This window comes from Lithobates pipiens, unplaced genomic scaffold (genome assembly GCF_037356315.1).
Source record: "Lithobates pipiens isolate NorthernLeopardFrog02 unplaced genomic scaffold, aLitPip1_a1.2 Scaffold_1, whole genome shotgun sequence".
NCBI lineage: Eukaryota > Metazoa > Chordata > Amphibia > Anura > Ranidae > Lithobates > Lithobates pipiens.
The window spans coordinates 200,372,486-200,400,464 of record NW_027507685.1 but is presented as its reverse complement, the minus strand read 5'-3'; the positions used below and the strand labels follow the sequence as shown (position 1 = coordinate 200,400,464).

Genomic DNA, 27,979 nt, shown 5'->3' with positions numbered 1-27,979 from the left:
GGGTGGGCGGGCCTTGCGGCTCCGCCTACGTTCTTTTTCGATTCTTTATTTAGCAGCAGAGGGCGCTTCAACTACAAGTCCCATGATTCCGTGGTCCTCTCGGAGGACCTTACGTCATGGGTGGCCGTGGTTGTGCCTGTTGCGTGTGTTGGAAGAGGTGGAGCGATTGAGGGCCCCGGCAGTCGGGACCTGGGATGTGGACGGCTGTGGTTTGCGTGTTTTGAAGTAGTATGGCGCCCACCATCCAGACTCAGGCGCAGCGGGAGGACGGCCACCGGTAAGTAAAGACGCAATGTGATTGGGGGTTGAGAGGAGTGCGCTGTAGACGAGGGCTCCATGGGACACACACAATATGCTACTAATGGGAGAACACTAATGAGGGGACAGGAGCAACAGAGCCGCCATGGCTGACCTATTCCTGAAAGATATCATCTCCTGGATGTCACAGGCTTGGCTTTGAGGTACTGGCCTGGAACAAGCATGCAGTAAGGGAAGGCAGCTCCTGATTGGCTGAAGGTACTGTGGGGGGCAGCTCCTGATTTGCTGAAGGGGGGCGGTCAGCTCCTTATTGGCTGAAGGTACTGGGGGGGGGGGGGGGGGTCAGCTCCTTATTGGCTGAAGGTACTGGGGGGGGGGGGGTCAGCTCCTGATTGGCTGAAGGTACTGGGGGGGGGGGGTCAGCTCCTGATTGGCTGAAGGTACTGGGGGGGGGGGTCAGCTCCTGATTGGCTGAAGGTACTGGGGGGGGGGGTCAGCTCCTGATTGGCTGAAGGTACTGGGGGGGGGGGGGGTCAGCTCCTGATTGGCTGAAGGTACTGGGGGGGGGGGGGGTCAGCTCCTGATTGGCTGAAGGTACTGGGGGGGGGGGGGGTCAGCTCCTGATTGGCTGAAGGTACTGGGGGGGGGGGGTCAGCTCCTGATTGGCTGAAGGTACTGGGGGGGGGGGGTCAGCTCCTGATTGGCTGAAGGTACTGGGGGGGGGGGGGTCAGCTCCTGATTGGCTGAAGGTACTGGGGGGGGGGGTCAGCTCCTGATTGGCTGAAGGTACTGGGGGGGGGGGGTCAGCTCCTGATTGGCTGAAGGTACTGGGGGGGGGGGGGGGGTCAGCTCCTGATTGGCTGAAGGTACTGGGGGGGGGGGGTCAGCTCCTGATTGGCTGAAGGTACTGGGGGGGGGGGGTCAGCTCCTGATTGGCTGAAGGTACTGGGGGGGGGGGGTCAGCTCCTGATTGGCTGAAGGTACTGGGGGGGGGGGGGGGGTCAGCTCCTGATTGGCTGAAGGTACTGGGGGGGGGGGGGTCAGCTCCTGATTGGCTGAAGGTACTGGGGGGGGGGGGGGGTCAGCTCCTGATTGGCTGAAGGTACTGGGGGGGGGGGTCAGCTCCTGATTGGCTGAAGGTACTGGGGGGGGGGGTCAGCTCCTGATTGGCTGAAGGTACTGGGGGGGGGGGTCAGCTCCTGATTGGCTGAAGGTACTGGGGGGGGGGTCAGCTCCTGATTGGCTGAAGGTACTGGGGGGGGGGGTCAGCTCCTGATTGGCTGAAGGTACTGGGGGGGGGGTCAGCTCCTGATTGGCTGAAGGTACTGGGGGGGGGGTCAGCTCCTGATTGGCTGAAGGTACTGGGGGGGGGGGGTCAGCTCCTGATTGGCTGAAGGTACTGGGGGGGGGGGGTCAGCTCCTGATTGGCTGAAGGTACTGGGGGGGGGGGTCAGCTCCTGATTGGCTGAAGGTACTGGGGGGGGGGGTCAGCTCCTGATTGGCTGAAGGTACTGGGGGGGGGGGTCAGCTCCTGATTGGCTGAAGGTACCGGGGGGGGGGGTCAGCTCCTGATTGGCTGAAGGTACCGGGGGGGGGGGGTCAGCTCCTGATTGGCTGAAGGTACCGGGGGGGGGGGTCAGCTCCTGATTGGCTGAAGGTACCGGGGGGGGGGTCAGCTCCTGATTGGCTGAAGGTACCGGGGGGGGGGGTCAGCTCCTGATTGGCTGAAGGTACCGGGGGGGGGGGGGCAGCTCCTGATTGGCTGAAGGTACTGGGGGGGGTGGTCCTGATTGGCTGAAGGTACTGGGGGTGGGGTGGTCAGCTCCTCATTGGCTGAAGGTACTGTGGTCACCGGATTAGCGTTGCATTCAGGCAACTGACATTTTTAGATGTACTCCCTCATTACAGGTTCTCTTTGGGCCCAGAATGTGGGAAAGTGTACATTGTGTTTGTGGGCCGTTTATTTTTAATGGCGTTTCAAATGCGGGTCCCAGTCATAGGTGGAACACACATCACAAGAACACAGGAGTCTCTCTATCTCTCTATCTCTCTCTCTCATTTTTATATATATATTTATTGTGTAAAGCAGGGCTCAACAAACCCCAGGTTGCCCTGGCACCTGGGCTGTTACCCAAATGTTCCCCATACCCCTATGTATTCCGGCCATCAATGGCAGGAAAGAATGTAATTTCGGGGAGCGATGTGCATTACACTCACTGGAGCACAGGAGAGACATGCAGGGTCTTTTAGGCCGCATTCACGTGTGATCGCGGGCGGAATTTAAAGAGAACCTGTCATCAAAACAAAAAATCATCACACACGTTTGGGGGAAAAGAAAAAAGCTAAGTAAAAAAAAATAATTATATAGTACAGACCAAAAGTTTAGACACACCTTCCTTCTCATTCAAAGAGTTTTCTTTATTTTCATGACTATGAAAATTGTAGATTCACACTGAAGGCATCAAAACTATGAATGAACACATGTGGAATTATATACTGAACAAAAGTGTGAAACAACTGAAAATATGTCTTATATTCTAGGGCAGTGATGGTGAACCTTGGCACCCCAGATGTTTTGGAACTACATTTCCCATGATGCTCAACTACACTGCAGAGTGCCTGAGCATTATGGGAGTTCCAACACATCTGGGGTGCCAAGGTTCCCCATCACTGTTCTAGGGTCTTCAAAGTAGCCACCCTTTGCTTTGATTACTGCTCCGCACACTCTTGGCATTCTGTTGATGAGCTTCAAGAGGTCGTCACCTGAAATGGTTTTCACTTCACAGGTGTGCCCTGTCAGGTTTAATAAGTGGGATTTCAAGCCTTATAAATGGGGTTGGGACCATCAGTTGTGTTGTGCAGGAGGTGGATACAGTACACAGCTGATAGTCCTACTGAATAGACTGTTAGACTTTGTATTATGGCAAGAAAAAAGCAGCTAAGTAAAGAAAAATGAGTGGCCATCATTACTTTAAGAAATGAAGGTCAGTCAGTCCGAACAATTGGGAAAACTTTGAAAGTGTCCCCAAGTGCAGTGGCAAAAACCATCAAGCACTACAAAGAAACTGTCTCCCATGAGGACCGCCCCAGGAAAGGAAGACCAAGAGTCACCTCTGCTGCGGACGATAAGTTCATCCGAGTCACCAGCCTCAGAAATCGCAGGTTAACAGCAGCTCAGATTAGAGAACAGGTCAATGCCACACAGAGTTCTAGCAGCAGACGCATCTCTAGAACAACTGTTAAGAGGAGACTGTGTGAATCAGGCCTTCATGGTAAAATCGCTGCTAGGAAACCGCTGCTGAAGACAGGCAACAAGCAGAAGTCTTGTTTGGGCTAAAGAACACAAGGAATGGACATTAGACCAGTGGAAATCTGTGCTTTGGTCTGATGAGTACAAGTTTGAGATCTTTGGTTCCAACCACCATGTCTTTGTGCGACGCAGAAGAGGTGAACGGATGGACTGTACATGCCTGGTTCCCACCGTGAAGCATGGAGGAGGAGGTGTGATGGTGTGGGGGTGCTTTGCTGGTGACACTGTTGGGGATTTATTCAAAATTGAAGGCATACTGAACCAGCATGGCTACCACAGCATCTTGCAGTGGCATGCTATTCCATCCGGTTTGTGTTTTAGTTGGACCATCGTTTATTTTTCAACAGGAAAATGACCCCAAACACACCTCCAGGCTGTGTAAGGGCTATTTGACCAAGAAGGAGAGTGATGGGGTGCTGCCCCAGATGACCTGACCTCCACAGTCACCGGACCTGAACCCAAATCGAGATGGTTTGGGGTGAGCTGGACCGCAGAGTGAAGGCAAAAGGGCCATAAGTGCTAAGCATCTCTGGGAACTCCTTCAAGACTGTTGGAAAGTCATTTCAGGTGACGACCTCTTGAAGGTCATCAACAGAATGCCAAGAGTGTGCGGAGCAGTAATCAAAGCAAAAGGTGACTACTTTGAAGAACCTAGAATATAAGACATATTTTCAGTTGTTTCACTTTTTTGTTCAGTATATAATTCCACATGTGTTAATTCATAGTTTTGATGCCTTCAGTGTGAATCTACAATTTTCATAGTCATGAAAATAATGAAAACTCTTTGAGAAGGTGTAAAGAAGGTGTTAGTTGTAAATGTAAACACTCGCAACAGGGCCCCTATGCCTGGAAACATTGATTGTGATGCACGTTGCATATCGCCGTGCATGCTGGAATGAGAACAGTAATTCTATCACCAGACCTCCTTTGTAACACTAAACTGATATAGGGGTCTTTTAAAGTGGTTGTATACCCTCAAACGGAAAAACAAAACCTGTAAGGCAAAGGTATAATGAGCTAGTATGCATACTAGCTCATTATGAAATACTCGCCTTAGAACAAAGCCCCTGCATCGCATTCCCGGTCAATGCTGGGGGAGCTGACATTGTCTCGTCTGCATTTCTTCCGGGTTCGCGGCTTTAGCGCTGTGAGTGGCCAGAGCCGCAATGCCGTCACTCCCATGCAAGCACGCGGGAGTCGTCTGTTCCAGTGCGATTCGCCGGACCTTCACTGCTCATGCAGGTTTAGGAGATATTCATTTTACCTACAGGTAAGCCACCTTATAGGCTTACCTGTAAGTAAAAAAAAGGGGCATACAACCGCTTTAAAGGGTCGCCTATAGAAAATATAGGGTACCGACATGTTTGACATGTTGAATAACTGTTTACTTGGCTTTACCAAAAAATTGGCTAATTTTATTACATTTTTGTGCCCCCTAAAAGTAACCTTTAGAGCCGGTTCACACAGGGGTGGCTTTGAAGTTGGACGACTTTGAAGCTGCCCTGAACAGCATGACTTCAGTGTGGCTTGCAAAACGACTTCTGTATAGAAATCAATGCAAGGCACTCCGAAGTCGCCCCAAAGGAATTTGTAAAATCAGATTGTATATTGCCTGAACTATATATCAGTCTAACAGGGACACAAGCAGCATTCTAAAACCTGACAGGGGTTCTAAATCTTGCCCCACCATCACTACTCCATCCAAATCTGTTGCTATTCTGGTGACAACCAGAACAGCAACAGATTACGTTTTTGTGAAAACTTAATGTTTTTGATCCCAGGGACAATGGTCAACATGAAAATAGAGGGAGGTCCTACCTTTTTGGGATAACATGGCAATACAAACCCGACAGAGTTTCTAACCCCACCCACACTATCCAAATCTAAAAAAAAAATGTTTTCCTTTAGGCATGCTTTAGTGCCGGTTCACACCAGCGCAATTCTAGTGCGGAACTCACAAGCAGTTCACGCTGCTCTATGCAAACCGCTCCAGATTGATTTGTATACATAACAACAAAGGAGAGGTGGATGTCCTCTAAGGCACCGTTCACACTGCCAGTCTCAGCAGTAGAAATCTATTGATTCCTGATGCTGAAATGGACAGCTGCATGTGGATAGCGGCAGCCACTGAGCCGTACGTACAGTGCACAATGGCAGGCTGGCGGGGGGAGGAGAGGATAGTGGCCCATCATTGGTGTCGGGGGGGGGGGGGGGGGGCGAATAGCGGCCCATCATTGGCGGGGGGAATAGCGGCCCATCATTGGCGGGGGGGAATAGCGGCCCATCATTGGCGGGGGGGAATAGCGGCCCATCATTGGCGGGGGGGAATAGCGGCCCATCATTGGCGGGGGGGGAATAGCGGCCCATCATTGGCGGGGGGGAATAGCGGCCCATCATTGGCGGGGGGGAATAGCGGCCCATCATTGGCGGGGGGGAATAGCGGCCCATCATTGGCGGGGGGGGAATAGCGGCCCATCATTGGCGGGGGGGGAATAGCGGCCCATCATTGGCGGGGGGGGGAATAGCGGCCCATCATTGGCGGGGGGGGGAATAGCGGCCCATCATTGGCGGGGGGGGGGGAATAGCGGCCCATCATTGGCGGGGGGGGGGGAATAGCGGCCCATCATTGACGGGGGGGGGATAGCGGCCCATCATTGACGGGGGGGGAATAGCGGCCCATCATTGACGGGGGGGGGGGATATCGGCCCATCATTGGCGGGGGGAATATCGGCCCATCATTGGGGGGGGAATATCGGCCCATTATTGGCGGGGGGAGGAATATCGGCCCATTATTGGCGGGGGGAGGAATATCGGCCCATTATTGGCGGGGGGAGGAATATCGGCCCATTATTGGCGGGGGGAGGAATATCGGCCCATCATTGGCGGGGGGAGGAATATCGGCCCATCATTGGCGGGGGGAGGAATATCGGCCCATCATTGGCGGGGGGGGTGGGGATAGCGGCCCAACATTGGCGGGGGGGGGTGGGGATAGCGGCCCATCATTGGCGGGGGGGATAGCGGCCCAACATTGGCGGAGGGGGGGTGGGGATAGCGGCCCATCATTGGCGGGGGGGATAGCGGCCCATCATTGGCGGGGGGATAGCGGCCCATCATTGGTGTCAGTGGGGGGGAATAGTGGCTCATCATGGGGCGGGGGGATAGTGGCTCATCATTGGTGTCGGGGTGGAGGGTGATATAGGGGCCCATCATTGATGTCGGTAGGGGGGGAAAGTGGCCCATCATTATTGGGGGGGTGGCGGGGAAGGGATAGTGGCCCATTATTGGTGTCGGGGGGTGGGGGGGGATAGTGGCCCATCATTGGTGTTGGGGGGGGGGGGGGGGGGTCGGCGGGGAATAGAAGCGTACGAAGGACTGTTGTTTGGGGACCGTTGCCTAAAGCTAGATAGATCAAAATTCAACAAGTTCAGCTATGGCTTTTCCTGCTCAACTAAGTAACTGTTGGAAAACATTCATTTGATCAGCGGCTGCAGCCAATGGCACAGCAGGGAGAATTCCTCTGTCCACCTCACTTGTGGGGATGGTGGAATTAAAAAAAAAAAAAAATCATTTATGGACAGCCATAGAATTTCATGCTCCTGTATTGAAGTGCATTGTTTACTTCTATACAGTATAGTCACTGAATTCCTCTGCATATTTTAATTCATATCATATTGTGAAGCGTGTAATAGGAAGAATGGTAACATCACAGTCTCAGCAAGAAGCACTTTATTTTCTATAAGTTTTGTGTCCTCTACTTCAATACCTGACATAGTTCTCTTTTGTCTTCCAGGTCCAATGCCCACCGAACAGTTCCAGAGCGGTGAGTTTCTCACAAGATCTATTACATGGGGGCTCATTTATAAAAATGGGGGTGTGGCCTATAGTCGCCAGCTTCTAGCAATCGTCATTTGGACACAAAGTTCAAAGGGTTATTTCCACCTTTGCAGCCTATATAGGAGAACACCTACTTTTTTATTTTTATTTTTTCATGTTCCCATGCACAGAACACAACTAAAATAAATATATTTTAAAACGTATTTACTTAATAAAAAATTTGAATAGGCTTCCTCCTTCTGTGTAATGTTATTGAGGGGGCTGGGGAGTTATGTTTACCAAAGTGAACAGTGTCTGTATTCTGCTGGCAGATTTCTATATCAGTTGTAGTGTAGATGAGCGCACCATCTGTCCTAAGGTGCTAAAAATATCGCCTGCAGGGCACCTGTAAAGCTCCTCTCCTCTAACTCTGGTGTGAAAGCCCAAGTGCTTTCATACTGGAGCGGTGCGCTGGCAGGACGCTAAAAAAAGTCCTGCAAGCAGCATTTTGAGGCGCTGTAGGAGCTAGCCTGCTAGCGGCCGAAAAGCACCGGTAAATCGCTGCTAAAAATACCGGCGCTTTACCGCCGACGCCCGGGCATTGCCAGTGTGAAAGTGCCCTAACAAAGGATAACATTCTTAAAGCTTGCATGGTACACTGAAAGTAATTGATATTAAAGTGGTTTTGTACAGAAAATTGCAAGTTCGTCTTATTCAAATGGCTTTGGAACATAGATGCAGTTATGACCATTAAAATAAAATAATATGCAGTATTTACCTTTTATTTTTAATGTTTATGCCGACTTCTGGGCTCTCCTCCCGTGGGAGTAGGCGTGTTTATCGGCTTCGCAATGGTCCCTGGGAACTTTTTTAGCTATTTCCCAGGAATCCATGGGGGACACAGTCAAGCCGAAATTGCCATTTTGAAAGTGGGCAGGCAGCTCTATCAGCCATTACCACTATAGCACAGGAGACAAAAGGAAGGAAAACAAAGAGGACACTCAATGAGCATGTGCGAGATGGAGCAGTGGATGCTGGGAGCTCAGTGTCATCGCATCCAGGAAGTAAATGCCTGTGGGCTTCAAACGCCCACAGTGAAAATGGAAACCGCCGGACTGCTTTTTTAAAAGTTTTCCTTAGCAATGAAATCGTCACGCCGGGGGTTAAAAAGACGCCGATCGTGGCTGCAAAGACCCGGTAGGAATTGCCCAACAGTGACACAGGTAAAAAAAAAAAAAAAAAACGGCAGTGGAATCCCGCTTTAAAAAAAAAATAAAAAAATCTGTAACTCAGTCAGTGCCTTAATGGAACATCGGAAGCTATTACAAACAAAACAAGCTGCTTGTCCTATGTAGAAACCTGTTCCAAAGGAACAACTATTAGAGTAAGTTTTTTATTTTATTTTTTTTTTCATTATTTTTAGTTGTTGGGTTGTGTGAATGGGAACACATAACAAAAATATATTGGTGTTTTTTTTTAAATTTGAGTGCAATGATGGAAATATTCTTTAAAGTAAACCTTCCCAAAGGAACCTGAGGGCTTCCATTGCTGACGGCATTCTGAAAATCAAAGTTTCCTGGATGTTATACTAACTTGAATACTTTGAATCTCTGACCCTAAACAAGCTTGCAGATTGGGAAAATTTATTTTCTACTTAAAGTGGAACTTCACGCTATGCCCTCCTTTCCTGCCTTCTAATTTTGGTAATTTTTTGAGGAGGAGGGGGTATCTGGTTTTGACAGGTACCCGCTCCCACTCCTGGTCAGATTGCCATGGCAATCCACCCTGAGTTCTCCCCCCACCACAGTAAAGATGCCGACTCTGGGACCCAAAAACCAGCGAAGACTTTGTTCAAGTGAGCACAATGCTGACCCCTAGACAGGTAAATGTATTTTCATTAAAAGTCAGCAGCTACATTTACATGGTACAAAGGAAGTAAAGGCAAAAACGAACTAACTCTCTCAGCCACCTTCTAAGCCTAATCTATCTAGCCCTAAAGAATAAATCGCTATACTTGCTTGTTCTGCAGCTACTCCAGTCCACTGTGCAGGAGACAGCCGAAAACTGTTGAGAAATGATATAACCCATAGACTTACTATGAGGCTTCCATTATCTGCTGCCCACCCTTACTCAATGAAGTCACCACTGACTGCTCAGTGTAGGACTGGATCGGCTGCAGAATAGGTACTGTAAGTATAGCTTTTTTTTTTTAATTTTTAAATTTTTTTTTTTTTTACAGGGCTAGATGGATAATGCTTAGAATGTGTCTGAGAGTAGGTTTAAGCCCCATACACACTATCAGATTTTCTGCTGATTTCTTCCTTTAGATTTACCAAAACCATATAATATGAGGTCAAACCTTAGGAGTTTCAATGTATATGCGATCAGGCAGACCCTTGCACAACATGGTTTTGGTAAATCTGAAGACAAAAATCAGCAGAAAATCTGATAGTGTGTATGAGGCTTTCAAGTTGGCTACAGTGCATCCGGAGAGTATTCACAGCGCTTCACTTTTTTTTTTTTCTACATTTTGTCATGTTACAGCCTCATTCCAAAATGTATTAAATTATATCTTAAAAATTCTACAAACGATACCCCATAATGACAATGTGAGAAAGTTTGAAACCTTTGCAAATTTATAAAAAAATAAATTTGTTGAAGCACCATTGGCACCAATTTCAAGTCTTTTTGACTATGATGCTACAAGCTTGGCTTTTTGGTCAGTTTCTCCCATTCTTCTTTGCAGGACCTCTGAAGCTCCATCAGGTTGGATGGGGAATGTCTGTGCACAGCCATTTTCAGATCTCTCCAAAGATGTTCAACTAGGTTCAAGTCTGGGCTCTAGCTGGGCCATTCGAGTACATTCACAGAGTTGACCCCGTAGGCGCTCCTTTATTATCTTGGCTGTGTGCTTAAGGTTATTGTCCTGTTGGAAGATGAATGTCACCCAAGTCTGAGGTCCAGAGCAGGTTTTAATCAAGGATGTCTCTGTTCATTGCTGCATTCATCTTTCCCTCGATCCTGACTAGCCTCTCAGTTCCTGCCGCTGCAAAACATTTCCACAGCATGATTCTGCCACCACCATGCTTCACTGTAGGGATGATATTGGCCAGATGATGAGCCGGGCCTTGTTTCCTCTAGACACGACCCTTGCCATTCAGGTCCATAGAGTTCAATCTTTGTTTCATCAGACCAGAGAATTTTGTTTCTCATGGTCTGAGGGTCCTTCAGATGCCTTTTAGCAAACTCCAGGCAGGCTGTCATGTGCCTTTTACTGAGGAGTGGCTTCCGTCTGGCCACTCTACCATACAGGTCTGATTGGTGGAGTGCTGCAGAGATGGTGGTTCTTCTGGAAGATTCTCCTCTCTCCAGAGAAACGCTGGAGCTGTCAGGGACCAATCGGGTTCTTGGTCACCTCCCTGACTAAGGCCCTTCTCCCCTGATCTCGGTTTTGCCGGGCGGCCCGCTCTAGGAAGAGTTCTGGGGGTTCCAAACTTCTTCCATTTACGGATGATGGAGGCCACTGTGCTCATTGGGAACTTCAGTGCTGCAGACATTTTTCTGTACCCTTCCCCCAGATCTGTGCCTTGATACAATCCTGTCTCGGAGGTCTACATGGACCTCATGGCTTGGTTTGTGCTCTGACATGCACTGTTAACTGTGGGATCTTATATGGACAGATGTGTGCCTTTCCAAATCATGTCCAATCAACTGAATTTACCACAGGTGGACTCCAATCAAGTTGTAGAAACATCTGAAGGATGATCAGTGGAAACAGGATGCACCTGAGCTCAATTTTGAGTGTCATGCCGAAGGCTGTGAATATTTATGTACATGGAATTCTTTTTTATTTTTAATACATTTGCAGAGATTTCAAACACGCTTCTTTAACGTTGTCATTATGGGGTATTGTTTGTAGAATTTTGAGGAAAATAATGAATTTAATCCTTTTTGAAATAAGGCTGTAACATAACAAAAGGTTTAAAAAGTGAAGCGTTGTGAATACTTTTGGGATGCACTGCAAGTTTTGCCTTTACTTCCACTTTTAGCAAGCAACAATGGTTAAAGAGGAAGTAAACCCTGATGAGTTTACTTCCTCTTTCATTCCCTGCAAAGGTAAAGCATAATGGACTACTATGCATCGCATAGTAGTCTATTATGGGTCGCTTGCCTGACACGGGAGCCAGCGATGTGACCGCTGTAGTCTGGTGCATCCATCTACTCGGTGGGTCTCGCCGCTCCGCAGCTGTCATTCGGCGAAGCCGTGATGACGCCACTCCCGCCCATGCGCACGGGAGCCGCCGTGCATATCACTGTTGACGGCGGTGCGCTCAGTGCGCCTGCGCGCCACTGTCTACGGTGCATGCGCCGTAGACAGCGGTGCCTGTCTTTTGGTAAATATCTCCTAAACTGTGTAGGTTTAGGAGATATTTCTTGGACCTACAGGTAAGCCTTAATCTAGGCTTACCTGTAGGCCAAAGTGTGTTGTAAGGGTTTACAACCACTTTAATATGCTTTTAGTTTAGCACATTGTAGTCTGGCGTGGATCTCTCTAACTGATTTAATTTTGCTAGTTTGAATAATTTTGCAGATATTTTTTTGATACTGTTGGGGCCCTAGGATATCGGCTTTTAACACCGGCGTTATGTACTTGTGCCCAATTTTAAATGACATAATCAAAGTGATCTTTTATTTTTTTTTAGTCCCAGATGTCATTCTTTTCTATACCAATTATATGATCTATAAGGAGTGGGTTTTGCTGTTTTCTTCAAGGTAGTGGTAGAATTCTATATCTGAATGTATAAGGATAAGGCTGATAGTCCTGCTACATCTAAATGCATCTTCCAAAACAGGCTGTCACAGTAATGTATTTGTGAATGACCCTTTGTACATTGTCATTCTCTGACTCTGGGGAATTATACGTTCATTTACTTGCCTAGGTTTAGTAAGCATTGCAGGAACTCAGGCAGTGGCACTAGACTAGAGAGCGCTTTCTGAACTTTTGTGTTCATATTTCAAGGCCCAGGCAGCTTTTCCTGCAGAATTTGCACTCCAGGCTCAGTTTGTACAGTTCAGAGTTCTTGTGTTTTAACCATTTCTTTTGTCTTTCTGCAGGTCTGGAGTTGTGTGTCGGGTAAAATACTGCAATACATTACCAGATATCCCATTTGATCCCAAATTCATAACTTACCCCTTTGATCAAAACAGGTAAGTGAGTGCCACACACTGTACTGTTTGCCTAAATGCCAGTTCTCTTCTGAGAAGGCCTGATATCTTCTTTCAGATTCGTGCAGTATAAGGCCACATCTCTTGAAAAACAACACAAACATGACCTTCTCACCGAGCCAGACCTGGGAGTCACCATTGACTTGATCAACCCTGATACATATCGCATTGATGCCAATGGTGAGTGAGGATGCAGGACCACCTCCCCTCCTGCCACCAATGACCCTTTCTCTTATGTTTACACCTGTCCTCTGAACAATATATAGCAATGTCACTTTTCTGCAGGCTTGGTGGAGAAAATTATGAACCACTGACTTGCCTGCTGTACCATAACAATAATGTGTGCAAATAATTTCTGTGAGGTGTCGGGTGTCTTAAAAACAAAAAACAAAAAAAAAAACCCTCCTAGTCAGAATGCTGCTAATGTTCCCTATGGCAGCAAAAGTTTGCCATAAGGCATGAATGTCAAACTCAATTTCTTTGCATGCCGTGTCAGCATAATGGTTGCCCTCAAAAGGCTGGTTGCATGCATTAGACTAGATATCCAGAGCACCCTACTCCCCCTTACATTAGATGTCAAGAGTCCTCCACTCTTTTACATCACAGTGCCCCCCCCCCCTTAACTTGTGCTGCTACCAGAAGGAAGCTGGGGGTGGAGCTTGGAGGCAGAAAGTGCAGGGTCTGCAGGAGGACCGGAGGAGGGCTAAAGTCAGCTGAATGTTGAGACTAGGGGAAGGGGAGACATAGGGCAGCTGCTGCTGCTTCTTCTGCACAGGATCTGTAAGAGAAGTTATGTCTTCCTCTCTGCCGTCGACTGCTGAAACGAAGGGCGCTGCAGGAGAGGTGCGAGGGCCACATTGATATGGCCTGGAGTGCCAGATTTGGCCAGCGGGCCTTAGGTTTGACACATGCCATAAGATGACCTCTTCCTAAAAGTGTTAATTTCTCAGCTGTCCCCATGGTCCCTCCCACTACGACCAGATCTGCTCTCACAGGGACCAATATTCCATCCTACCTTGCGGTCTCTAAATTTTTAACGGCTTGACTATTGAAACTCGCATTTTGAAGAAACGTGGGCTTTGCAGGTCAATTATCTCTACCCTGATTTAATGCAAAGAAGCCAGCTTCCAGAACTATATATTATAGGATCTGGAGGGCTTATGTTTCCTGGTGTGAATCCAAGGGTTGGCACCCTCAGAAGTATCTCATAGGCAGAATTCTTGCCATTCTACAATTAGGGGTAGATATGAAATTGGCCTTGAGTATTATTAAAGGCCAAGTCTCAGCTTCATCGGTCTTATTTCAAAGATCGCTTGCTACACATTCTTTAGACCGGGGTTTTATGCAAGGGGTGATGTGGCTTAATCCGCCAGTCAAACCTCTCTTGTACCCTTGGGACTTAGTTTTGTCTGTGTTACAAAAACTGCCATTTGAACCAATACAACATATTCCCTTCGTCCTTCTGACAAGAAAGTTGGTATTTTTGGTTGCTATAGCCTCAGCAAGGAGGGTTTCGGAATTGGCTACTCTTTATTGTAAAGAGCCCTATTTGATTTTTCATGAGGACAGGGTGGTGTTACTCCCTCGTCCAGACTTTTTGCCAAATTGATTTCAGGTTTTCACCTGAACCAAGTTATTGTCCTGCCATCGTTTTTTTCCAAAACCATGTTCCAAGGAAGAAAAGTCACTACATTGTCTTGATGTGATGAGAGCAGTAAAAATCTATTTAAAGGCAACTACTCAGATTCATAAGACTGATGTCTTATTTATTCTGCCAGGGGGTCCTAAGAAAGGACAGGCACCCTCAAAATCCACTGTCGCTAAGTGGATTCGGCAAGTTATAATTTAATTTAAGGGGTAAGATTCCCCCTTTTTTCAAGTTAAGGCACACTCTACCAGGGCGATTAGTGCATCTTGGGCAGTGGGTCATCGAGCCTCCATGTCTCAGATGTGTAAGGCCGCAACTTGGTCTTCAGTGCATACGTTTGCCAGATTTTATCAGCTGGATGTAAGGAGGTATGAGGATATCTCCTTTGGGCGCACTGTGCTGCAGGCAGCAGTATAGGTCCTCAAGTTTGGGGGTACCCTCCGGGTTGTGTCTCCCTCCCCTCAAGTAGCATTGCTATGGGACGTCCCATAAAGTAATTACTTAAGGCTCTGTGTCCCATGATGTACGATAAAGGAAAATGGGATTTTTATAACGGCTTAACTGTAAAATCCTTTTCTTGGAGTACATCATGGGACACAGAGGTCCCTTCCCTCTTTTTTGGGCTTTAAGTATATTGCTTTGCTACAAAAACTGATGTGCTCCTGGAAGGAGGGGTTATATTGGGAGTGAACTTCCTGGATTGGGTATACCAATGTCCATCACCCGAAGGTGGTCTATAACGCATTAAGTAATTACTTAAAGCGGGATTGCACTGTGGAAAAAAATATTAAAAGCCAGCAGCTACAAATACTGCAGCTGCTGACTTTTAATAAATGGACACTCACCTGTCCCGGGGTCCAGCGATGCCGGCAGCCAAGGCCGATTGATTGCTCGGCTCTCGGCTGCTGCCGCCACCATTCTAGGTGAGGGATTCGGGAAGTGAAGCGAATCGGCTTCACTTCCCGGTTCCCTACTGCGCATGCGCGAGTCACGCAGCGCAATAGGAATTGTCCACGCTGTCTCTGGGACCCATGTGTGTCCCAGCAGACAGCGCGCAGAGACAGGAAGAGGCATAGACTCCCGTGGGAGTCTATGCCCGGAAGTGGATGTAAATACCGGTCTTTGACAGGTATCTGCACCCCCCCCCCCCCTGAAAGGTGCCAATTGTGACACCGGAGGGGGGGGGGGGTTCCGATCAGCAGAAGTTCCACTTTAGGGTGGAACCCCGCTTTAAGGCTCCGTGTCCCATGATAATACATAGGATTTTTTTCCCCCCTAAGAGTGTCTTTTGTAAGGTGTTTATTTATTTTTTTTTCTTCTGTAACAAATTAAGCCTAACTAAACCCACTTAACTATTTCCCAAAAGAAAGTTCAAATTAGATATGCTTATTGTTAATGTATAGCCAAAACATATTTGGTCGTATTTCTCATGTGGGTCCCAGTAGGGCACTTACTCTAGTACTCCTGTGACCCAGAATCAGCCATCAGTGGGCTAAAGTCCACTGTTTGCTAATGTCACAGAGCCAGTCCAGTGTCAGGATCTGCCCAGATGCCTGGACCGGCAGCTGGCTCAACCTCTTGGCACACGCAGTCTCCGCCACAGCCCAGCACTCCAGTGAACACCGGGGGGGCAGAGCAAAGAGCGATGACTGATTATCACTGCTCTGTGTTCAGAGCGGACCCAAGAACTGAGCAATCAGAAGTCACGGCTTACAGTCGGCAGGTGACTGATGCTGCAACCATAAAGGTGAGTATGTAGAGAATATTTGTTTTTCACTTCCTGCGCTTCTGCTTTAGATCGTTTATCAAACCAATGTTTTCCTTTATATTCTGCCTACTAGTGCATGCACAGCATATGCTACACTGAAGGCATGCTTCTGATGAGAATGGTCACAGTTGTCAGTGTGCTTATGTCTACTCCCAACCAAGCTTTTTAACCCCTCAAATGGTTGGTATTGCAGCTGATCATAAATGCAGTACCATTGCAACAGTAGATCTAAATGGAGGCTAAGATGGCGATGTCTTCAGCAGAATGGAGGGTTTAGTTGCACCTTAAAGAATGAAAAGGCTTTTTCTAAATAAAAGTTGATGATAATAAACCTAGACAAATTGAAATATTTGCTTTTAATTGCAGTCCCCCTGGATATAGCCGACGAGAAGCTTCTTGAAGAAGAAATTCAAGCACCCACCAGCTCCAAGAGGTATTGTTTTATAACTTTTTGTGCTTATCTTTTGCATAAGTTAATGGTCCTGTAATCTAATTATTCTTACTTTACATAAAGGGCCACCTAAAGTGATAATGAATGTTAAAGTATTATTTAGGGCTCATTCATACGTGTGACTTTGGACGAGTCGCAGCCCATTGTTTGCAATATCACCAGTTCAGATCATTTAAAGTTGCAATGATTTTGAAAAGGTGCCTGCACTACTTTCATGCTCCATTGGTCCAGAGAATGTAAAGTCTGATCAAAATTGCACCAAAAGACACAATGGAAATTGTGCATCTTTGGAGACAAGCTAATGTGAATTAAGCCTTAATGAATGTATTCTGGTGTTTGTGTATATTGGTAATCAGTTGATTATATCTAATATTTTAGTACAGATTATTAACATTTATTTTTGGTAGATCCACACAGCACTGCAAATGGGTTTGGTTTCAGTCATTTATTTATGTTTGCTATTGGGTTTGGGTATATATTGCAGCAGCAATGGATTCGGGTTTCAGCCTTGATGCGCTTGTAAGCAATTTTTCTTACCTGAGCCCGATCCAGTGTTGTGCACGAGCGCAGCGGCTCCAGCCACTGACGTTCTCCTCTTTGGACAGATTGATAGCAGCAGAAGACATTGGCTTCTGCTACGGTCAATCAAAAGCTGTGACATGGGAGCTGGGGGCCGGGACTGAGTCCTGTTTGTGTCAATGGATGCAGCAGCGGGACTCGGGAGTGAGCCCGCATGGGTGCTGCCATGTAAAGCGACTTTCCGTGGGGGCATCCAATGGAGAGGAGGGGCCTGGAGCGCCGACGAGGGACCCCAGAAGAAGAGACTTGGGGCTGCTCTGTGCAAAAACATTGCACAGATCAGGTAAATATGACTTGTGTGTTTTTTTTTTTTTTTTTTTTTATTGACCATTTACAACCACTTTAACCTAATTGGTTGTAAAATTTTCTTCCAGCTCTTCCTTACTTTGCCAGCTTTTTGTGGCCCTGCCCCAACTTTTCTGAGACATGTTGCAACACTCAATTACAAAATGACCTATTCTTTTCTTAAAATGGTACATTTTCCCACTTTAAACATTTGATACTTTTTTCTATTGTGAATAAAATATGGGTTTATGAGATTTGCAAATCATTGCGTTCTGTTTTTTATATAGATTTTACACAGCATTCCCAACTTTTTTGAAATTGGGGTTGTAATAGATTCGGCATAATGGTTTCTTCATCTTCTTCTTTTTTACATACAGGTCCCAGCAGCATGCTAAAGTAGTTCCATGGATGAGAAAAACTGAGTACATCTCCACAGAGTTCAACAGATACGGAATCTCCAATGAGAAGCCTGAAGTCAAGTAAGTTCCGTGTTGATGGGGTTTCCCATGCACCTTTGCAGCTATTACCCTTCATGTTAGTTTAACCCAATGGTAATTTTGTCACTGCAGGATTGGAGTGTCTGTCAAGCAGCAGTTTACAGAGGAGGACATCTACAAGGACAGAGACAGTCAGATTGCAGCTATTGAGAAGACATTTGAAGATGCTCAGAAACCTGTAAGTGTAATGAATGATGAGCCACTTATAGAGGATTAAAGAACCCCGAATGTCTCTATTATTAACGCTGTTCATTTCCTCTCTTCAGATTACTCAGCATTACAGCAAACCTCGTGTTACCCCAGTGGAGGTCATGCCTGCCTTCCCTGACTTTAAGGTACAGTGCTAAAGAGAAATGCCTGACGATGTGTAAGATAAATCAGCCAGTTGCAGTTAGCTGAACAGTTCTTGTCTTTGTCTCATCAGTCTACATTACATTGTTCCAGAAGGCCTTTTCTTTGTCTATATGTTCGATGGAAAACTGTAGTCTCACTGTAATGTTCTGACATACCCCCATGCAGGTTAAAGAGGAAGTAAACCCTGATGGGTTTACTTCCTCTTTGATTCCCTGCAAAGGTAAAGCATAATGGACTATTATGCATCGCATAGTAGTCCATTATGTGACACTTACCTGACACAGGAGCCAGCGAAGTCACCGCTGTCTCCTGTAGTCCGGAGCCTCCATCTTCTTGGTGGGTCTCGCTGCTCCAGCGCTGTCATTGGTCGCAGCCGCGATGACGTCACTCCCGCGCATGCGCACGGGAGCCGCCACTCACCGCATATCGCCGTTAACTGCGGCGCGCTCAGTGCACTTGTGCACCGCTGTCTATGGCGCATGCGCCGTAGACCGCGGTGCCTGTCTTTCGCCAAATCTCTTCTAAACCATGTAGGTTTAGGAGATATTTCTTAGACCTACAGGTAAGCTTTAATCTAGGCTTACCTGTAGGTCAAAATGTGTTGTAAGGGTTTACAACCACTTTAAATTAGTGCAATCTCTATCTGATTGTAGATGCATACACTGCATATCAACTGTTGTAAGCGTTACTGCAGTTCCTGCAATGGAATCTTGGTGACTTCTTCTAGCATCAGTTGGCTCTTGATCTAAAATTACTGGAATGGCCAGTTCTGGACAAATTAACAGTCATTTTGAAATCTGTAACTTGTAGATTCATTTCCAAATGGTGGAATCATTTTTTTCTTCTAATGTGGTAATCTTGTTAAATACCTTGCCAGACTCGTGGGTTTCCACAACCTTTGTCCTGGGCTTTTTTTATCTTGGTAGGACATCGCACACAAGCATTGTTTTAGCAAAGAGAACAGCAGACCCTAGATTTAAATAAGAAAAGTTCATTGTCATGTATTCAGGAACACCCAAATCTAAATGTATGTAATTAAATTGGTGGTAAATGTGAGGGGGTACTGCTTTTTTTCCCATCTGAATAATCTGCATTTTCATTGATTTTTAGATCATAAGAATTAATATTGCGTCAATTTTATGTGCACCTTGTTCAGTTATATCACTTTATCTGTAGGAACTGTATGAATGAAGATGTAATGTTCAAATAGGTTGAAAAAGTCAACCATTTACATGGGGTGAACTTACTTTTTCTCATGACTGCATTTTCTCAAAGCAGAGACTCTGTAAGAGTAAAATGTTGGTAGTTTTGTGTCACGTGATATCGCTACTGTTACTATAAAAACATTGAGGATCTACATAATTCTCAAATATTTTAAGCCTAAAAATTGTGGTGAAAAAATAAGGTACCCAAAATGTCATAGGCATTCCGTTTAAAAGCTTTTACAGCTCATCAAGTGTGAGTTCACCATGAATGAAATGCTGAATTGTTGCTGGAGTGTGGAGTAAAACCCGACGTGGTGCAATCCTCATTTTAATACGCTTATTTTATTTTTCAACTTTTTATATTTTCTTTTTAACCTTATTGCTGTTACAAGGGGGCTGAAAGGCCTCCTATGCTTGGTGCAGGTGATCAATTCTTAGAACCTTAGATTTACCTCTGAACTCTGCTGAAGCCAATAGAGCACAGACCGTTTCTTCCCCAGTCAGCGCACCAATGGTCATACAGCTTTGAACCATGAAGCTCTCCGAGTTGAGGGCTAAGCTTGTTAGGGGTTCATACTTCCCAGGGAAGATCAGTGAGTGGATGTTCACTGAAGCTAGAGACTGCCTAGAGACTAGCACTTTCAAGAGAGTCAGGATTTCCTTTTGTATTCAGAATATTTGGCTGCCATGGTGCATTACTGCAAATTCCTTCTTGACCTTCTTTTCTTTGTTCTAATCGTTACTATGGTTCCATTCCTAGATGTGGATTAACCCCTGCGCTCAGGTCATATTTGATTCTGATCCTGCACCTAAGGAGGCCACAGGATCTGCAGCCCTGGAGATGATGTCACAGGCCATGATCAGGTAAGTTTCCCTCAATGTTCACTCTGCTCCATCTTATGAAGTGCAGGATACCGTAGACCTTGAAAATAAGCCTCTGGGGGAAAATAGTAAAAAAAAAAAAAACTAACTTTAGCAGAAAGCTGACAGGTAATATTTCACTCCAGTGGCAGATAGAACATCCTATCCACAATTCCACTATATCAGTAGCACAGCCATATAGGGAACGGTCCAAGAGGGGGGAGATTTATTAAAACTGGAGCACTCGGAATCTAGTGCAGTTGTGCACGGTAGCAAATCGGCTTCTAACTTCAGCTTGTTTAATGAAACCTTGACAATAAAACCTGGAAGCAGATTCGTTTTGATGCATAACTATATCAGATTTTGCACGTTCCATTTTTATTAAGCCCCTCCCCATTATTGACTCCAAGCAGCTCTGGAGTGAAACAAGAAAGGTGCTCTCAACATAGGTGCCTAAACTGCCCCTTTGCCATATATTGGATTGCTAAATGGAGCACTAATCACAAAGCAATAGCCTTTCTAATCACAAAGCTGTAGCCTTTCTAATCACAAAGCTGTAGCCTTTCTAATCACAAAGCTGTAGCCTTTCTAATCACAAAGCTGTAGCCTTTCTAATCACAAAGCTGTAGCCTTTCTAATCACAAAGCTGTAGCCTTTCTAATCACAAAGCTGTAGCCTTTCTAATCACAAAGCTGTAGCCTTTCTCAACCAAGGTCTCCAGAGGTTGCTAGGGGTTCCTTTAGCAATTGGGAATGACCACCTCTGCAGTGGGGCCATTTGTAAACTAACCACCAATGTAAGATGATACTTTTTCCACTGATCCCCGAACTAAGGGGAGGGAACACTTCTGCACCAACCCTCAAATGCCACCTGTCTACTGTCCACCAATTTAATGGGGAACAGCTTTCAATGTCCTGTTTCTTTACTAGTTCTCATCATTGTTTAATTTAAAGATAATTGCTGGAAAAACATATATTTGATTCATGGCGTATGAGTTTATTAAAACCCTCTCTGGTTGTCAGACACAAATGCCTACACCACCTTTTAGCAATAAGATGTAAAGTTTTATAGAGTATTTCTAGTCAGTAAGTATATTGAAATGCTTTTGCAGCATATACTTTGAGTTAGGACTCCTATAATACCCTCAACACAGCGGTTCTATAAAGGCTCATAATTCGCTTTCCCCAATCTGCCATCAATCATCTTCACTGTACAGCCTCCCTGGCATCACATAGCTGCTTTGGGGCCTGGTTAATGGAAGATCCATAGACCTGTGTACGTTATGACAAGCTGTATACAATCAGGTTTTTGGTTTTGGCAGCACAGTGGCTTTAAGCACACTGGGTTCCTCCATTTGAAACCCCGGCCAGGACACTATCTATATGGAGTTTGCATGTTCTCCGTGTGCTTGTGTGGGTTTCCTCCCATAATCCAAAGACATGCTGGTAAGCTAATTGGCTCCTGTCTAAATTGGTTCTAGTATGTGTATGTTTATATTTACAATATATGAGATAGAGACCTTAGATTGTAAGCGGCTCGAGGAACAGATGTGACTGTAGATTATATAAAGGGCTGTATAAATTTAATGGCGTTATATACATGCTAATAATTAATAAAACTTTACCACAGTTTAAGTTCAGCTAAATGTAACTAATCATTTTAAAATGTAGACAAAAATGAATAGGCTATAGATCTTATTTTTAAAATGTAACTCCAGCCTAAAATGTATTTTAGTTTATAAAAAGTTGGAAAAGATTCTAAACTTCAGTCAGATTTGTATTCCTGCTTGGGCCTGTTTTTAAAAGATGTTCCTATTTGGGCAAAGTTCTACTTGTTTGGCCATTATAACTGAGATAGAAAATGAAGGAATTATGGTTAGTGGTGTTGGATGCAACAACAAACCTGACAGATGCTAATCTTTCCCCACTCCACTAAAAAAAAAAAAAAAAAAAAAAAAAGGATGGGTAATCGCCATCCCTGGAACAGGAAAAGGGCAAAAATCTAGGTTTTAATACTTTGCCATCTTAAATTTCTAATTTATTTCCCAGAGGTATGATGGATGAAGAAGGAAACCAGTTTGTAGCGTATTTCCTGCCCGGTGAAGAGACCATGCGGAAGCGAAAAAGGGACCAGGAAGAGGGTCTGGATTACATGGCTGATGACATGTAAGTGAACAAACAACCCATAAATCTCTGCTTTTGTAGGGCCGCCAAAATATTGCTTTTGTAGACCTACATTGTTAGTCGCCTGTTTTTTTTTCCTGGACTTGAAGATGCATTTCTAAAAAAAAAAAAAAACTTTGTGCTTTTAATGAATAGATATGACTACAAGATTGCCAGAGAGTACAACTGGAACGTTAAAAACAAAGCCAGCAAGGGCTACGAGGAAAACTATTTCTTCATCTTCAGAGAGGGTGATGGTGTTTACTACAATGAACTGGAGACAAGGTGAGCTGTTCTTTTATGATTTGTGTGTTTTATGACCCAAGAGTTTGTTTTCCATTAAGACTTTGTAATTTTTGAGAGGTGTAAGCCAATACAAAGTCTTCCTTGTTTGGTGCAGAGTACGTCTCAGTAAAAGGAGGGTGAAGGCTGGAGTTCAGTCTGGAACCAACGCATTCCTGGTGGTGAAACACAGAGATATGAATGAGAAGGAGCTGGAGGCTCAGGTAGGAAACCTTGGTGGTATATCTAGATTGTGGCTAGAGAATGAGGAAGAATATATTATGCGTTACCAGAAACCATGCAAAAAAAGTATTCAAATAAAAAAATTCTTTAACCACTTCAACCTCTGAAGATTTTCCCGCTCAACGACCAGGCCAATTTTTACAATACAGCACTGTGTCACTTTAACGGACAATTGTGCAGTCGTGCGTTGCTGTACCCATACAAAATTGACTTGTTTTTTTTTCCCCCACAAATAGAGCTTTCTTTTGGTATTTGATCACCTCTGTGGTTTTTATTTTTTGCGCTATAAACAAGAGGCCCAACAATTTTGAAAAAACACTATCTTTTACATTTTGCTATAATAAATATCCCCCTTTTTTTTTTTTTTTTTTTTTATCAAAAAACAAATTTTTTCCTCCATTTAGGCCGATATGTATTCTACATATTTTGGTAAAAAAAAAAAAAAAACAATCGCAATAGGCATATATTGATTGGTTTGCGCAAAAATTATACAAAATGGGGACTGCGATATTGTGGTGGTCAAATTGGACACACTTTTGGGACCATTGGCATTTTACACAGCAATCAGTGCTATAAAAATGCACTGATTACTGTAAAAATGTCACTGGCAGGGAAGGGGTTAACACTAGGGGCGATCAAGGGGTTAAATGTGTGTTCTAACTGTAGGGGGGTGGGGACTGTCGAGAGAGAGATATCGTTGTTCATACTTAGTATGAACACACGATCTGCCTCTACTCCCCTGAGAACCGGGATCTGTGTGTTTATACACACAGATTCCGGTTCTCGCTCTGTCACGAGCGATCGTGGGTGCTGTCGGTTATCACGCCTGCTGGGCACTTGCATTGACTCCGGGCACGCCCCTAGTGGCCAAAATGTGAAGCTACATAAGGCAATGTGGTTTCACCCAGCCATGCCATTCTGCCGCAGTAAAACTGCGGTGGCTGGTAAGTTAGCAGTTAAAGTTAAAATCTGTGCTTTGCTCATCTAGGTCAGAGCAACAGGTTTGCATTTATGTCCCACTGCTAGCTACACATACTCTCCTATCATTCACTTCCTTGATGCTCCATTGAGTCACCAGAATCAAGTGCAAAGAACAGTAGAAACCGTCCGTCATTCGGCCCTTGTGTATGACTGAAAAAGGTCTGCTGACCGTCTCCCATTCAGAAGTGCGAGCGATGACCTAAGTATTCTGGTGGAGGGGCCGTCTCCCTGTCAGAACACAATAGAACAGCAGGGGAGATTGCTATACTAACATCGGATTGTTAGTATGGTGGCTCTGACCTGAGCTATCTTCTTTTTTTATTTATTTTTTTTTTTTTTTTTCGTTCAACCCACTAGGTTGAATGGGGGGGGGGGGGGTAGTGTAGTAGTGTATACAAGGCTTAAATGTATGCTGCTGGCGAGGGAGACATTAAAATGAAAATTCGTTGCTTTTTCCTTTTTCCAAAAGCTTACGTTGACGTTCACATGTACTGGAATGGAGCGCAGTCACCTGCTTTACTTTTTTCTATCACTCGCCTTCATCTGCAGGCGTGATCTTTTCTTTAGAGCACACTTGTAGCCCTGAAATGTGAAACCCTCTGCTATACATTTAATGACCTTCTGCAAGACATTGGTGGTTTAAAAGGCCCCTTCCCCACACCATAAGTGTTCCTAAATGTGATGGCTTTTATGACCACAAGAAAACATTAGAAGGTGGACCAAACTATCAGCTTCCTGATGGGAGGACTTTCTTGTATCCTGAGTGTTGGGGCTTAAGGGCACTCTGTAAGAAAAATAAATTATAAATGATTTCTTTCCAGGCCAGGTTTGCTTTAAATTTTACTGGTCATTATAAAAAAAATTCTAAGCTTCCTTGAGAACTAGTTCTCTGGCTGTCATCCTGATGCTGGGGTTTGAAGACTGTGTTCCCACATGTAACAAGTGTAGAGAGTATAGTGATAAAACATTAAAATCAAGCATCTAATAAAGAAGTATCAATGTATGGAAGCCAGACTTGGCCAAGCAACTATCATTCTTAAGTGGCCAGCGGGGGCAGCACTATTTCTCTCATGACAGGGGTACGTTAAAGCAGTAGTAAACTGCAGTTGGGGGGGGGGGGGGGGGGGGGAGAAATATCCCCTGCAAAGCAATGTCATAATGTGCTAGAATGCATTTCATACTAGCACATTATGAGAGACTTTCCTCAAAATGAAGCTACAGTGTTATTTTTGTATTGGAAAAAATAAACCCGTGCCTGTGTAAACTCAAGTGACAGCTCCAGGTGTGTTTACTCTGTATGTCCATACACCCTAATGTACAAATTTAATTGTAATGTGTGAGGCACATTTTGCCCAGCAGGGGGAGACATTGCACATGTTTCTGAATTCTCTCGTCACTTGCAGGAAGCCCGCAGAGCTCAATTGGAGAATCACGAGCCAGAGGAAGAAGAGGAGATGGAATTGGAAGTGGATGTGGATCAGGATACTCAGGGATCAGGTATGGTCTTTATATGATCCTGTGTAGACCATTGTATATTACTGCCACCAGGACTGAGTTGGTAGTGTGGCAAGCTTTGGTATGATAAGTTTTGGCCAGTGATGATGGCAGCATGGTGCACCACAGGGCTATTGTGAGAAACTCCCTTTAGATGGCATTGTATAGAAAAGGGTGGCTTTGTTGCAGGTAAAAAAAAAAAGTGTATTTATTTTTGCAGTTTATAAAGCATTGCAGCAGCGCTCAGCAGGTTGCTGGTGCCATGCAGGTCTCCTTCAGATCTGTCTGTATATCTGTGTGCTCATACATCCCGTATGGGCAAGCAGATACAATCTGACAGGAAGAATTGATGAACTACAACAGCGCCGTGGTAGTTCATTGAGAACTACAAGCTGACAATACGTAAGGATGTCAGGACCTGTAGTTCATTTGCACACACGGAGCTGTGTATAAATGGCACAGCCGTGCTGATTTAAACAGCTAGTCTGGGGAACTTCTCCACTCTGCTGCTGTCACAGAGAGGGGGGCGGGTTTTTGCAGCATTGGAAACATGTTGCACATTCCTCCCATTTTTAGGGAGGAACATGTTCCCAAAGGAGAGCGTTAACATTGTATGTTTCTGACATGTAACTGCAGGCGTCACATGTATGGTATGTATACAAGAGCACACACACGGGTCATTGTTGCAAGAAAGCAACGGAAGACTGCATTATTTGCTACCAATGCTTATAATCTTCAGTCTATTGAAGAGTAGCAGTAACCTGTAATGGAAATGGCAAAATTTCAATGCAGATATAAATGTCATTATGAAGCCCCAGAACATATGCAGTATAATTGTATGAATAAGCTGATATAGTGTTAGAGGATTACTGTTATAGCTGTATAGACATATGCTTATACCCACCCCTATAATTTGTGAATTATGTATATGCTTCTCGATCCTACTATGGATAGGGTCATATCCTCCCCGTATGCTTTCATCAGGGTGTTCTCCACTGTTGGCCAAAAAACAGATCCTCAACTCAGTGTTCCGTTACAGAACTTGGTCACGTCAGGCTACTTGTCACCCAGTTTAATTTGCATCAATACTCAGGAACACATAACTTTTTTTTTTTTTTTTTTTTTTTTTTTCATCCTCTATAAAATCCTTGGACCAAGAGCTGCCCACCTTCCTTCTGGAGAGGAAGCAGAGAATTTGTCCCCAAACAAAGGCACTTCCTCTGTGTCCCTCTCCCCCCATGCTGTGCTCTACATATAGCACACATTATTCAACTTTATTTTTTAAGGCACCTCTTGCTTGTCTGATGTCTGCAGCCAGGCAAGAGCCGTGTTCACCAAAATCCATGTTCTGAACAACAGTCAGGCAGAGAGGAGAAATGTGCTTCTTCATACCTCTGTAGGATGGCATGGCTGATAAGCAGATTGTGTGACCTGCTGTTGCATGCTACTTTTATGTTATGCGTGCATTTGGTTGTGTTCATAGTCTCTTTAAGGACCTGCTTTTGAGACTGAAAAACCCTGAGGAAAGTACAGAGCTTCATCATAGTGTGATTGAGAAGGGACTATTGGTATATAAAAAAAACATTATTTTTTTTTTTTTTTTTATTTTTTTTTTACACAAAATAAAGTAGTAACACTAAATTTTAAAGATGCATGAAGTTCCAGTAGCCATTTTGGTACATAGAGTGTATTCTGCTTGCAATGCTGATTATTAAATAACTTGCTCCTCCCTTAGATGCAGAAGACGGAGAGAAGGGCAGTGAGAGTGAGAAAGAAGGCAGTGGCGGGGAGCCCTCAGGGAGTGAGAGTGAGAGAGAAGATGTCCCAGAGGAGAAGGAAGAGGAAGAAGAGGATAAAGAGAGCAGTGAAGACGACAGAGCTGCCAGAGACAAAGAGGAAATCTTTGGTAGTGATGATGAAGACAGTGACGAGGAAGTGCAGAATGAAAGCGGAGGCGAAGCAGAGGAAAGTGGCAGCGAGGAAGAAGAGGACAAAAACAGAGGGCGCAGAAGCCGCAGCGCCAGCAGCAGTCCGTTTGGAAGCGACCGATCTCAGCAGGCAAACGAGGAGCAAAGCGGAAGTGAGCAGGGCTCTGCCTCCAGTGATGGCAGCGATAGCGACTGAATACAGATCCTGCTTAATACCCAGTTTTGTAAATATTTTGTTATATTATACTTTTAGTTCAATAAAAGTTTTCAGTTTAAGTATGGAGTATTTGCTGTAGAAAGTAAGAGATTGGGATGTCTTTACCCAAGCTACTTTAATAAAACACACACTGTGCTGGTACATAATATTTAGAAATCTCTTTTGAGGTCTATTAACTGTAGATCTTCATTGGCATCTTAATTCAATACCTGTGGTGGGTCTGAATACTTCAAGCAATACAGCCAGTAAAGACATTAGCATTTGACGCTTCCAAAGGACTGCACATAGCAACGACAGCTGGAAATACACTTAAAGTGGTTGTAAAGGTAAAGGGGGGGGGGGGGAACCACACACGTGTTCTGCCTGCCCATCCCCTTATACTTGCCTGAAGGAGCCTTAACCCTCTTGTGCATGGAG

The 27,979-nt window shown here is 45.2% G+C and overlaps 1 protein-coding gene across 1 annotated transcript; it reads left to right on the top strand.

Annotated features, from left to right (window-relative positions):
- The first annotated feature begins 118 nt into the window (after window positions 1-118).
- PAF1 (PAF1 component of Paf1/RNA polymerase II complex) lies at window positions 119-27,621 on the top strand. The gene is made up of 14 exons (XM_077479944.1): window positions 119-277; window positions 7,359-7,388; window positions 12,497-12,589; window positions 12,666-12,787; window positions 16,390-16,456; window positions 17,716-17,817; window positions 17,908-18,013; window positions 18,102-18,170; window positions 20,155-20,258; window positions 22,304-22,420; window positions 22,574-22,702; window positions 22,818-22,923; window positions 25,327-25,420; window positions 27,153-27,621. The coding sequence occupies exons 1-14, from the start codon at window positions 231-233 to the stop codon at window positions 27,539-27,541; spliced, it is 1,575 nt and encodes a 524-aa protein (XP_077336070.1). The 5' UTR covers window positions 119-230; the 3' UTR covers window positions 27,542-27,621.
- The last annotated feature ends 358 nt before the right edge of the window (window positions 27,622-27,979 follow it).

What these genes read in the sequence shown, in the direction of transcription:
- PAF1 (XM_077479944.1), top strand. Translation starts at nt 231, where the DNA reads ATGGCGCCCACCATCCAGACTCAGGCGCAGCGGGAGGACGGCCACCG. An exon ending in TTGAAGATGCTCAGAAACCT is followed by an intron (nt 18,014 to 18,101) that starts GTAAGTGTAATG and finishes TCCTCTCTTCAG; the next exon opens with ATTACTCAGCATTACAGCAA. An exon ending in ATGTCACAGGCCATGATCAG is followed by an intron (nt 20,259 to 22,303) that starts GTAAGTTTCCCT and finishes TTTATTTCCCAG; the next exon opens with AGGTATGATGGATGAAGAAG.